At 40.3% G+C, this 14392-nt stretch overlaps 1 protein-coding gene across 2 annotated transcripts in view; it reads right to left on the bottom strand.

The window, feature by feature from the left end:
* Nucleotides 1-14066, bottom strand: part of MCC (MCC, WNT signaling pathway regulator) — a 184047-nt gene extending 169981 nt beyond the window's left edge. For both annotated transcript variants that reach the window (XR_003570542.1, XM_027878017.1), the window contains exon 1: nucleotides 13908-14066. Coding sequence is in view for 1 of the 2 variants with exons in the window: in XM_027878017.1 (XP_027733818.1) it covers nucleotides 13908-14044 (137 nt within the window). In the remaining variant the exon portion in view is untranslated. The remainder of the gene's footprint in view (nucleotides 1-13907) is intronic.
* Nucleotides 14067-14392: the final 326 nt, after the last annotated feature.

Here is a 14392-nt window from a genome sequence, read left to right as displayed (position 1 = left end):
AATGAGCCATCAGATAACAAAGAAGTTAGCCTGAGACCTAAATGGCTAGACATTTATCTCCTGGCAACGAAGGGGGAGGGATTGGAAAGAAGGCCAGGGTGTGTGTATGGAAAGAGGTGGGGTTTTCTGGGGGGTTGGAGCTCAGCTCGGGAGCAGGAGGGGAGGCTGCAGCAGAGAGGAGAGACTGCCTGGTTTCTCCTTTGTTTTTTTTCCTGTGGGAGGGGAGTTTTTTGCTGCTATCTCTCTGCACAGTTGCTGGCTGGTTGCATCTTGGTTTTTTCACCACGGGACCTTCACCGAGTTGTGAGTTTTTTCTTCCATTGGGAGAACTTTCTGTTTCCCTTCCCCTTCCCCCCTCCTCCCTCGCCACCCGGCGGCGACCAGGGATCCCACAGCGCCGCCCGGTGACGAGCGCTGGACATTGCAAGTTCCACTCCTCCAGTGATCCAACAGCGCCACCTGGTGACTACTATAGAACATTACAAGCTCTGCACTTTTGATAACTCAACAGCGCCACCTGGTGAACGGTATAAAACATTGCAAGTTTTTGCATCTCCAGCGACCCGACGGCGCCCCCTGCTGACTGTGGCTGGAACTGCACCAAAGAGTGCCAAAAATTGAACTATTTGATTTTCTTTTTTGCCGGTTTTATTGGTTTTGTTCTTGAAGGGGATTATTGGTGGGTATAGGGGTATTGTTTGGTTGTTTTACTTGGTTTTCTTTTTCCCTCGTGTTACGTTAATACACACATACTTAATAAAGGGCTGTTATTTTTCTTTTTCCCTTTTCCATAATTTGCTTTCCTTCAATCGGAGCCTCTTAATTTCGGATCTATAATTGCTAAAGAAGAAGGTTTGGGTCTTTTTCTCCTAATCCATCCTCAGCAAAAGACCCTTGTCTCAATTAAACTGAGACACTGCTACACAACAAAACAGTAACATAGTCTTTTTCTTTATTCCATATTCCCTGCTGTACTTATTTTTACCTTGTTCTGATTATTGCTTTGGTAAAGCACAAGCAACCACCTAGGAAAGCATAAGGATGCTGCACAGTACCTGCAAAGTGTTGGCTCTGAGACTGAACAGAATCAGTGGAGTAACTTTCCTGGTTTTTTTCCCTCTAATATTCTACCAAATTTATAAAGGAAATTTGGTAAGGATGATTCCAGTACCAAGAGAAACTGTGTATTTTACTTATAAGTCCTTAAATTTTTGGCTATTAAAAAGTATCAGTATTTTGCCAGGAGACATTGAATCTTTGTCTATGCAACTTTCAGTATAGATGCACAAATACTTCTGAAGAGAGAAGTCAAAGTTAAAGATGCAGCCAAGTTTCCTAGAAGCCAGTGCAGTAAATCAAAAATGTAAGAAAACCTATTCCATGCAGTTGTGTTGTGATTCACTTCTAGACCAATACTGTAAATAAACAGGAATCTTATTTGAAAAGGACTAACCTAAAACCGATTGCCCATCTAATGGAGCACTCAGAGGCAATAAGAAGTTGCTGATCTAAAATATGGACTGAAATCACTCCATATAGATCATTTTTATCCCCCATAGGAGAGTGTTTAACTTAGGTCCCTGGAGTAGCCACCAATCTCCAGAGCACCCACTACTCCATCTGCTCTGACTCTCCCAGCAAGTCAACCTTGACTGTTTAAATCACAGAATCACAGCAGTCCTTTAGCTTTGTCTTTTCTATGAACAACCCCAGGCAAACAATCCTGGAAATCATCCCAGAACTACGTTCATCTTCAGTCAGAACCTTCCAAAAGGCTCACGAAGCCTTCCAGAAGGTTACCTTTTGCTCCGAGTAGCAGATAAACTTCTATGAGAATCTCAGATAGGGAAAGAAGTGGTTTGATAAGGGGTTCCAAGCACCGCATGAGGCAGTACAAAATGCGTATTTCTCAATCTGTACGAACAGAGGTAACAATAATTCCGAAACCATCTGATATACAGAGAATGCACAAACCACAGACAAGTGTGTATTATGGAAGTATTACATTATGATCTTTAGTAAACAAAGCATCTTGAGGTAAGCATCCAGCTACAGAGATCACTTTTGAAGGTTACCAGACTAAATGACTATTTCCACTGCTGTCTGTAAAACATGACTAAAACAATTCTCACCTACCTGTGGTGCCAAATGGATGAATTTATGTAGTTTTGCATTCCACCTAGGGCCTAAGAGATGTTTTGACTTTACAAAACAGAAAAAAAAAAAAAAACAGTTCAGGAAATGTGACTAGATAGAGCAGTCTGGTAGACTAGGAAAGGGAACAAACATCCACAGCAATTTTTACTTGGCATGCTTTTCTGAAGAAATAATTTCTAGAACCAGCAATAACCATAAAAAGAGAAACCCGTTCCTCTAGTCAGTTTAGACTCAGAAACGTAAGATTTAATAACTGTTATCATCTAAACAGTTACATCTTCTGACTGTTTCACATACAAATTCCCTCAATTATTACAAATTTTGATGGTTTAACAATACAGAAGCTGTTACTATGTCAGGTGTAGATCATCCTGACAAGACTAATTCAGCATTTCCACATTACCTTTCAAAGGAAGTGGTAGGGCAAGACTGAAGGTAAATCTGCTGAAGTAATAATCACGACAACTTCAGAAGTGCTGGACTTTTCCACCTAGTGCTACCCAAAAGTCCTGAAGAAAGAGCAAAGAATTAAGAGCTACAAGCTTCCTGCAACAGTACATCTGCCTGACAGCCACTATTAGTGAAGAAGGCCCTCAGTTCTAATTTCAGTTTAGTAAACTGCATTCATGATCACCACTACTGCTCATACATAGAAAGACTGATAAACTGACGTGTAAGCAATTAATTTCTTATGTGTGCATTTGGAAGAGTCAAAATACTGACAAACAAAATGCATTTTGGTTCAAGAGTATTATCTTTGATTTTACTTCCCAGTAGTAGAGTACTTTATAGTGTAATCTACACTCACAAACACTTTTTTAGAAGAATTGTTCATTTTTTATCTAAAGTTCCATTTCCTTATGGCTGTCCCAATACTCACTATATTCTGTGCATCAAATATATTGTCAGCACAAGGCAAAAACTGTAATTGAGCCATTTTCAACTAAGCAGATGTCTTTGGCAAAACATGAATAACATGATGCAGGACAGGACGCAGAACAGGCAGATTAGCTGGACACACTTGTTAAAATGCTGAGCAGCAATACTGTTCATATTGGGATTGGAAACTCACACTGAGGCTTCAGTTTTAACATCTCATTGTGAACAGGAAGGGAACTGATGCTACATGTTTTTTCACACTACATGAAAACCTGAGAAGACATAAGAGCACTGATTGACACTTGCTAGTTTTATGGGATTTTTTTTCTATTTTTGCTCTCAAATATGAGGGAATGAAAGCAAAGCATAAGTATGATGTTGAAAGCAAATGGGAAGAAAAAGGTCACTGAACCAGACTACAGTCCCACAAGGAGGTGTTTATTCCATAACCAGTGAGTTCTGTATACTTGAAGTCTATGTGGCACTATATGGGATCTTGCGCATTTGCTTGATTATCCTGCAAGCACAAGAGATAGACTGTAAAACTCTGCAGATAACCTCGTAAACAGAGGAAGACAGGCAATCAAGTCCTACCAGAGTAGAAAATATATCAGACTCAAAAAAAATGCACAAACACAAAACAAGAGAAGTGCCGCAGAACTAAACGAGGTGGCCACATTCATGGGGAGAAATTAGCCTGGATAAGAAAGGAGAGAACAGAGGAATGTAGCACTCGTCACATCACGCTAGCATTTTTAAAGTATAGAAATTATTAACTTCTGCACAAGGAACACTTTATTGCTTTCAGCTATTCTCAAGGAAAGCTATTCCTACAACCTCAGATATTATCTATTCTCCCAGCATGGCATAGTCGAAAACCAGGGTGCAGCTGCTATTACAGATCAAGGAGAAGTAGAGTCAGAGAAGCTTCAGGAAAAGAAAAAGGAGACATAATAGTTTGGAAGGAAGGAAGGTGGTAGGAGTGGAGTCTCTTCTGGGAAACTGAATGAAAAGATGAAGGAAAAGCAGTGAAGTTTTAGCTGAATTTTAAATCTAAAGAAGAGTATTGCAGAAGTCCATTTTCAGAATCATGTAAGTCAACTGAACAAGCATTATGTGATTACATGTCACCCCACAGAAATACAGCACATAATGAAATCACGGGGAGGACTGCAAAGGAAAATTATCCAATGCTGTACTCAATGACAAGAAAAAACATACCTGTGTCATCCCTCATGGACAGGTGTCTAAGCTGTTTTTTTAAGAATGCTACAACGACCATTTGTGCTCTGTCCTAGTGCTTTACTGTTCTCTCTAAAGGTTTCTAATTTAAAATTGCCCAGCTATAATTCAGATTGTTACTTCAGAAAGGGAGTTAATAGTCTGTTTTCTGCCATCACACTAGACAAGAAAAATAGTCCCTACATATTTTAAACCCATCATCAGATGTTCCACCTCCATTTGAGTAGAGAATCCCATTTTCTGCACTTCTAATCATCTTCAGTGAGCTGCTCTTGTCTTCCTCCAAATGGTCCACAAGCCTGATGGATGATGGCACGCAAAACTAGATACCAGTTTAAAACACACACTGAAAAGCTGACAAAAAGTTGAAAGCATAAGTCCTGTTCTACAATAGCATGATTCTGTTAATTCAAATTTAACTTGAGACCCACAAATCTCAGAAGACTTTCTTCAATCATTCATCCTGTATTTGCACCACCGAATGTGCCATCATCTACGTATTCCCACTTTATCTCACCTGATTTTTTCAAGCAATATCTTCATCTATCAGCACCAATTGTGCCTCTTATCCCCCAACGTCTCCAATTTTCCTTAGCTCAGTGTCATCTCAAATTTAAGAAAGTTAATTCATTATCATGTGATTCACATCATTATTTTTAAATAATACTGATCTGCTCCAAGCCATTCTTCTGATTTCAATTTGATACAGTATTTTATTTGGAAAACAAAGGCTTGGTATCTAATGATCTCCAAGTATAGCTTGAAAAAAGCCCCAAACCAAATTCTCTCCCTTACACCATTTCCTTGGCTTGCCTACAGGTGTCATAAAACAACATGAAAAGCTTTAATAAAGACAAGACAGAAGGCATACCTTGTTGTACTTCCACCACCAGCTTCTCTCACTAGATCTAAGAAAGGTTAAATGGGTTTGATGTAGCTTTTTCTTAACAAGTCCACATTCAGCCAGTTGTCTGTAGATTGATCCCAATTTCACCACATTTTTATAGAAAATAAGCATATTTTATCTTTTCCCCATTTTCTGTTACTTCTATCTTTTAGAAGAGCTCAAGGAAGAAAAAATGCAAAAGACTTCTGAAGTCATCTTTAGGAATCTTAACATTAAAATTTACCAGTACAACTCATTAAAACAAACCCAAGTACTCTCTAGCTTCTTTCTTCTCCCTCCCTTCCAAAGCATTTGTTACAAGTTCTATTTGCAGGAACCATTTCACTATACTTGTTATTTTCAGTGTAGAAAAAAAAAAAAACAAACTGAAAAGAGAAAACTTAGCATCAGCCATCAACAGTTCACTTGGCTCCCTCTTTCCTGTTTTTTTATTGTTACTTCTTCCATACTGTGGGACAATTTTCTGTTACACTTCAAATTCATTGCTAGTTTCATTTTCTGCTTTGCATATTACATTGCCTGTTCATAATTAACTTCCAACTTGACCCAGTTCCACTATGCTGAGCAGCAGCAGGAAAAGGACAAGGTTAACAGCAAAACAGCCCCTAAACCCTTTTTTTTTTATTCATAATTCAACAGCCTAAGCTTTTACTTCACATCTCTGTCCTGCCTTGGCTACCTCTCACAATACTATTCCAAGCATGCAGCCTACACCACCACTCTTTCCTCTGGGAAAGTAGGGGGAAAATTCCTTCCACAGTCAATACTTCCCACCCCGGGGTGGGGGTGAGGGATGGCAGGGGGGAATGTGTCCCCCATTTCATACGAGATATAGACAAAACTGCCAGTCTGTGGTAGGAACTTCCAGAATGGAAATGTATTTTATAGATGACACAACAAAGGCACATTCTACTCATTAGAAGTAGCTTTAATTTTGTACTCTGATTGCCTTTACCGAGCTGTTAATGCGAACTGCACCTCATGACCTATGAGAACAGTGTGTCTGGTTTTGGCTAAAGCTCTCAGGAGACAAAACTGATGCAGGCAAACAAAGGTCCATTTACCAACAGAGAAGCAGAACTTGTCAATAGAATCTCTGCCAGTCTGTGCTTTCTTTCATGCTGCTTGCTAGTTTCAAATACTGCTAATACACAGTATCTATCAATTCAACCTACAGACTGACACAGGGTTAGGAACTACTAGGAGCAGAGTTTTCATTCAGAGGTCTCTGTTACCTGATTTACCCTTAAAAATTACCTAAGGAATTTAACTGGCTAACTTCTAATACTACATAAATACTGTTTGGTTCTATTAAATACAAGAAAGTACTGCTGCAGAAAAACTCAGATGAAAGGAGACATTGAACATGCTGATTACAATTAACCATTACAGCTCATTACAGTGATGTTAATTAACACAGAAGGTCAATGCATGCAAACAGTCACTCTGCTATGATGAATTCCACATATGTACTATTTATTCTAAAAGATGGATGTGAATGTTCACAGTAAAAATAAGGTGGATTTGAAAATCCATGTATCCACACCATAACTTTTCCTCCAGATACCATCTGAAGCCCATTCTTTGGTCAGCACCCAATTAAGCACAACACTAGCCTTGTTAATATCTTTCATTTACCAGCTGAGATACTGGGAGTCTAAATAAAAACTCTATTGTGCTTTTACACTTCTGACAACAATGCCATTTTTATGGCCATGAATTAACTTTTAGAGAGATTTCTTAGTTGAGATCATTTGGGCGAACCGCATTTAAAGATAAAGCACACATAACCAGAGGGATCACAACTAAATGCCAAGCTCAAATTTCTTACCCCCCCTCCATCATCTCGTGCCACCACTGAAAGTCATAGAGCCAAGAAGCCACAACTATCAAGTGACCATGATGGAAAGAAATATTTCTTACTGAGCTAGTGTTCAGCTAGGGTGACTCTTTGAACGAATTCTAGAGCAGACACAGCAAAACTTCAGGACCACACAGAGCAGAGGAACTCATTTGGCAGCACAGGTTGACTTAAAAAACCCCATGAAACCCTTCACTTAACTTCTCACAGTTCATTGCATAAGGAGTGCAGGTACTTTGCTTAGGGCTGTACATTTGCAAGAAAGGCCAGATGCCCAAGTATTTTGTGAGAGTCCTTTACTCCCTATCAAAACATGTATGACCTGTTGCTTGAATCAATTTCAGGTACTCACTACCCTACCCCAGCAGTCAAAATCAAAGACATTTAAAAAATAATTTTGGAATAAATCCACAACTACCAGCGAAATACTCGTGTGTGGCATTCTCAAACAATAAACACAAATAAACTAAGCAGTCACTGCTGGAACTCTTCTTTCATCCAAGTGCCCCCAAAACAGTCAACCCATCCATTAATTTCAAATAACAAGTTTGGGCAAATTAATTCTGAAACCATACAGAAAGCTGATCCTTAACAACAGGAGCTAACCCACAGTGGTTAAGGAGGATGCTAAGTGCCTTGTCTGTCATAAGCAGAAGATGCAATCACACATAAATAAGACAAAATCAAATATTTACTGTAGTCCCAGTCATACTGCTAGAACGACCATCTGTGGTGTCCATGTTATAAATCTAGAGCTATGGATATGCTAGAAAAGCCAGGTACCAAAGCATCCTGTGAAGGCCCCTGTCCACCAGTCACACTTGAGAGGCGAGTAATGGAGTATAGTAGTAAAGTTACAATCTTTCAGATTTGCCACAAAGAAACACAAGAAAACACAAGGCAAAAAAATTCCAATTTAACAATTCCTTTCTTTTCCCCTCTAGGGCTACAAAAGGAAAAGTACTGACTTTAAAGAGAGGTTGAATTCTCTTACAGTAATAACCCAAAAAACACAGTATTTGCAACAGCCCCAATAAACAACACAATTTAATTAAAAACTTAATAAAATTTAATAAAAAATAAATAAAGATAAGAAATACAACATCTGGCAGTCAGCTGGGTGGTAACTTTCAAAGGGATCAAAAAGTTTAACATTTATATTCTCGAGTGACTCACTGCTCAGTTCTTTCACATTACAAACTACCTGGACAAGAAGTTCCTAACTAAGAAAGAGAACACAGTAACACCATGTAACAACAAGCATGAGATATATACTTAAGTATGTATACCAGATTATTAATGCCAATGAGGAAAGAAAAATGCATTCTATACAAAACACATCAAGTAACTTTACTAACTTCAATATTAACAGTTCCAACTAAAACACCCTTCGGGAGCCTAATGTTTACATAAGAACTGGACCATTAACTCATTTAAAAGTATGTTAGGTTCAGAAAATGCAAGTTTGAATATATTCCTCTGTGTATTAGTTGTAACAAATACAGACTTTGAAAATAAATAATCCTTTAATGAATGTTGATCTTTGGTATGCTTTCTAGACACAATATTTAACAAAGGGATACTTCTTCAGAACAAACTAAGCATGCAGGGTGTCTCTCTGGCTTTTCATCTACATCTGCCCTCCTGATTTTCCCCATAACTTATTCCTTTTTTGGTTACGATGCTCTGAGAGGACCTGTGGAAGATTAAGTTAGACTAAAGCCCGAAAAATTCTATACAACTGTGGAATCAGTCATTGACTAAGGCAAGTCCCAGGAGAAACAGAGAAAACAGACTACAATCATTTGAAAAATAGCACAGTGCTTCCAGTCACCATCCTACCTATCATACAGTAAATATCATGCTGTATCCATATAAAAGAACTCCTTCAGTTATATGGATCACAAACTCCATGACAACCTCCAAATGGAGATAGATGGAAAATAAAATTAAGCCTAGAAACAGAATCTGGGAGCTGAAACTGTTTTTAAGACAAGCTGAAAAACAAATGCAAGAACAAAGTCTGCTTTACCAAGGTGGGGGCTCTTTTTACATGGTTGATTGGTGTGGGTTTTTTGGTTGTTGTTTTAGTTCTGGGTTTTATGGGGTTTTTTGTTTGTTTTGGGTTAGGTTTTCTCGTGGAATTTCTAAAACTGAGTAGGGTTAAAGAAAGTATAGAGCAAATAGTTCAGACCTCAAATTGAGAAAAAAATCCTGTACTGGGGGTCTAAGAACTTTTCTAGTTCTGTAAGAATAGCCCAGCAATATGAAGAGCCTGAGTAAGGCCAAAGGCTAAGCAAAGTCTTGCTAGGAAGCGTCTACATGCAGAATATTAATTCATGCCCAAAGTGAGTTTTCAAAGATCCTGACTGAACACATTTGCATGGCTCCTAAGTGCTCATTCCATGAATTAAACACTTCTTTTACAGCCATTGGTAAGTTGCTGGTCACAGACAACCCAGATTAATTTTGCTCTTCCATTTAACGGCTCGTTTTGTGCTTAAGTAGTGGTTTTTTGTTTGGTTTTGTTTGGTTTTTTTTTAATGTTAAGCACAGAAATTCAAACACATTAGCAAAATTAAACACCTAAAAAAAAAAAAAATTTAAATGAAATGGTAACCAATCAGGAAAAGAGTACCAGAGAACATAGAAACACAAATCTCCTCCCCTAGAAAACACAATGAATAGATACATAATTTCTCTTTTGAAAACACTGTTTTTTCTCTGGCCACTGGATGCAGTAACATTGAGAGGGGTGCCAAAATGTACTCCCAGGAAATCTGGGAACGCCTTACTACCACAGCTCATTAAAAAGGGAAGCATCAGCTTGTCCTTATAAAGGTTTTGAGCTCCCAAAGCTATGCACCGCTAAAACGACTCAAGTAACAAATCATTTCCAAGAAGTTCCTTTTAACTGCTTCTGTGAAGGCCTAGTGAAGGCTCAGTCACTCAGCATGTCCTTCTAACAGGCTGTACACGCTCAATACACAGTTAGTAAGTCTATGGTTCTTTAACAACTTACTCTACTTCGACCACATATTTTCTGTAAGACATTGAAAACTAGCATATTTGTAACTTAATAAAGAATTTAATTTTTTTCACCCATTATTTCCATAGTTCATACCTTCATGTTTTGAAGCAAAAGTATTTCCTGCAGATTCAAAGTTTCTTTATTTAGACTTTGCAGCGTTAGAATAGAATTATCTGGATTTAGTGACTTCTGCAGTAAGGCTGATATTCATTATGTCCTAAATAAAATTTCAGTACAATCCACACATAATAAAGCTACAAGGCAATTAAGTTTCTGAAGAAGACATTAATCTAGCCTGTCACCTGTAAAAACAGCATCATCCAAGGCCACATACGCAAGCATCACAAAAAAAAACCAACAAAAGCACAGGTGTCCTCCCCAGTCCACCAACCCTCTGAAGCTGAAAATATTTATAACTGTAACACCAGATTCTGATACTTTCCAAAGCAAACAGAATAAAACCCAAAACAATGAAAAACAATTACTGGATTTTTTTTTTCAATTAAGTGCTTTTTGTTAGTATCACAATGCAGTTGCAGATGCAAAAAAACCAAATTTCTGCTGTAAAAAGTGTTTAAGGCTGCCTTTTGCTCTTTGCAAGGCTTATCCGGATGATTTCAAGCACTCTAGTCTTAACCATGGACTGCTTTGCAGTTGGTTTTTTTTGAGGGGGAGTGGATTTTTCACTTGGTTAGTTGGTTGGCTTTTGAGAAGTTACTTCTTGTTGTGGAATGCCAAACATTTGCAAGACGTTAAAATAATCAAGTAACAAATACTAGCCCCAAAAGAAAGAGCCATTTCAGTACAAACCGACAAATTAAAACTCTTGTGTTTTCTTAGTACTTTTTTCTAGCTGGATCCTGCAAAATGTCACTATGCACATGTAAACGCAATGCTTAGCATTTCATATCCCATGGTTCAGCATCTTCTGGGTTATAACCACCAATGGTACATGCTTAATTATGCTTTTATTGTTTTGATATCATCCTAACTATTTAGACCCTGAAAATTAATCAGTAACTCTGGTGAGAGCCTGAAAATTAATCAGTATCTCAGGGCATGCTCCTCCTCTCCATCTGTGCCTTTACCTCCCTGTTATTATTTGAAAAGCTTTATTACAGTTTTATGCACGATAAAGCAATTCCACAGCTGAGACACCATGTTACTTCATTAGGAACGCAAATATCTCTTTTCCCCATGCAATATGAACTAAATAAAAATGCATATAAAATGCCTGCCTTTGCTGCAAGTATAAGGATCTCCTTTTCCATAACAGCTCTGGAGTAGGAAAGAAAGAAATCCTAGGAAAAAAATTGTTGCATGTGGTAAAGCTGACCAACCTTTAACCCTGCAAGCAGAAGACAAGGAATACTAATTTTCGACGATGTGACAACTTATGCTCAGTAACAGCTGCAAAGCTGCAAATTTTTGCAATTCCATTGCGTCGAAAATAAGTAGGTTCCGAAAGAGGCTCAAGCTAGTAAGAGGCTATAGTTCTAGTCCACAAGGAAAGAGCTGATATTACAGTGCTGGCTTCTGTGTTTTCAGCTCTTTATACAGATGCCCAGGCATTTATTGCTATGTTTAACCTGCTGTAAAAAACAAAGTATCAGGCAAAAGTCAGTCTACCACCTCCACTGGGGCTACAAGGAAGGCAAAAGAAATGGTTGCCCTCAAGCATTAGCAAAGGAAAGTCAAAGAAAGAAGGGCAACAAGGAACAGGAAAATCAAGCAACTGGCCTGGATGAAACAAAGAATCCCCAAACAAACAAACAGCATAAGCGAGACAAACAGTGTGCACAGAATGGCAAGATTAGCATAAAAGCAGCTGTAACTTTCTTGTCTTTAATTTGTTGCATTGAAATAGGTGCAACTACCCAAACACTAGGGCTCTAAATAAGAACAAAACCCCAGTAGCTACACTTTTAACAGGGAGGCTATGCTATGTCTGTGGTGGTACATACTATAAATACATCCAAAACCACTGGGCAAGTCTCCTCCTGCATAAGCCATTACCATAAAACAGATTATAGGGGAAATTGAGTCACTACGCAAAGCATTCATTTACACAACTGATTATCCAGACTATCCAATGAAGGAAAGAAAAGTACTCGACTCCCTCAAGATCATTTGTTAAATATTCATTTGCTACTTTCTCACACATATGGAGATTTAAAGGAAGATGGTAATTTACAATACAATGTTCTCTGATAAAAGCCATACCAGTTCTACCTTGGAGGCACAACTCCCTTCAAGCAAAGTATTAGCAACCTTCAACAACAAACTCAGCATCTCCAGATGGACTTTCAACCACTATCCTCTGGGCCTTATTTCCATTTCCCGCTGAAATCCAATGTCCCTAGTCAGACATTTCCCAGATTTTCAAAGCTTTCAAACAGCAATATTCAAGTAACACACTGAAACACCCATTTGAAATATACAGAACACAAATGTGGAATAAAACTTAGAAAATGTGGAAGAGTTGATCAGAAATGAGTGGCTTGTGTCATGGCAGTATCTCTCAACTGCCCATATGAAACACTAAAACATTAACATTCCCTCAGTAAGGTCTTTAAATTATAAATACACAGATGTCTATTGAGTTTACATTGCAGAGAAGCATCACGGTACAGATCAGTGAGTGGGACTGTACATTTTAAGTTAACATCCTAAGTTTTCAGACATCAGAATGAATTCCATGAAGACTGTAAACAAATGGAAAGAAGCAGTCTTAGCACGCTGGTTGGAAAGCATACATTTTCAAAGTTTATATTTCAAAACCACAACTGTCAAAATAATCATTAGACTGGGGGGGGGGGCACGGGGGGCAGAGTGTTCAGGGAGCTGTTTAGGTAAGAAGTATCACAGCCCTCAAGCTTTATTTTCAAAGTGACTGCCAGTTATTACAGATTTTCAACAACTTTCTGGCTCCAAAGAGATGGCAGTGGGGATTCAAGTTTACTTGGCCTTTCTGCAGGGTCATATTTTTAGGTTACAGATTAGATGACAGACTTAGAAATTCCCTCACTAAGTTCTCTAGAGGCAGTTACTAATTCCAACTAGCATACATTTCATTTTGAAAAAAACAGGTTTCCCCCACCTCTGGCAAATCATGCTTTTGGAAGCTCAGCATTTTTTAAAGAACAGCATGAGAGCAGAGGACTGGCCTCAAAAATACAATTCCCACAAAACCTATTCCTGACCAAAACACACTGCCGGTGCTTCCACAGATGTGTAAACATTCCATTACGGGATGTACAAGCTCACTCCTTCCTAAATCTGTCAGTGTGGGTGACACTCGTCAAACGCAATGGGGACCGGCAGAGAAATTTAAATGAAATTGTGTAACACGTATATTGATAAAAACGTATCAACAAAATTAGACGAGCCGAGAGACGAAGTACGAGTTTTCTGCCAGATAACCTATGACCATCTTCGCGTGTTTGCTTGGAAAAAACACCTGCCCCCGGCATAAGGTGATAAAGGACACCTGGGTTAGGAGGCGTCGCTTTCCAGACCTGGTGGACGTGGAAGTCCTCTGGGCGGTCTTTGCCCATCGTCCCGAAAAGCTCTGGGTGCCGAGGCCCCGGTGGACCCCCGCTCCCGAGCCCCCCGCTCCCGAGCTCCCAGCTCCCGAGCCCCCCGCTCCGATGCCGCGCATCGATGGAGGCGCGGGGCGCAGGGGATCCGGCGGGGCTGCGCTCCCGCAACTGCTCCAACTCGCCGAGAAGTTGAGCCGATGGAGGACGGGGAGGGGGGAAAAGGACGGGGAGGGAGGAAAAGACGGGACGGCTCCGTACCGGCAGAGAGCCGCCTCCCGCTGTCGCTACCTGCTGATGAAGCCATCCCCATCGCCGTCGCAGGTCTGGAAGAGACGCCTCATCCTCTCCTCCTCTCCCGTGCTGGAGGTATCGCTGCTGCCGCTGCCGGCGCTGCTCACCTCCGCTACGGCGGCTGCCGCCATCATGCGCCCGACCCCGGAGGAGGAGGAGGAGGAGGAGGAGGAGAAGGAGGAGGAGGTGGAGAAGGAGGAGGAGGAGGAGGAGGAGGCGACGCTGCCTCAGGCGCTCAGGATTCCCAGACCCGCCGCGCCTGCAAAATGCGAGCAGCAGCACAAAGCGGGGCGGGGGCTCCGCGGGGCCGGATCGCTGTGGCTGCGGCCCGGAGCGGAGACCCTCGGAGCGGGGAGGGGGCGACGGAGGCTTCCCCGCCTGCCCATGGCATCGTCCTGCCCCCCGCCCAGCCGCGATCTGGAGCCGCGATCCACAGTCTCGCCAAACCGGGCCAGCTGCCGTCCCAGTCAGGGCGCATCCAA

Source organism: Empidonax traillii, unplaced genomic scaffold (genome assembly GCF_003031625.1).
Source record: "Empidonax traillii isolate 1590-97213 ecotype Southwest subspecies unplaced genomic scaffold, ASM303162v1 scaffold37:size1818073, whole genome shotgun sequence".
NCBI lineage: Eukaryota > Metazoa > Chordata > Aves > Passeriformes > Tyrannidae > Empidonax > Empidonax traillii.
The sequence above is the reverse complement of the archived record's forward strand: the minus strand, read 5'-3'. Positions and strand labels throughout refer to the sequence as shown.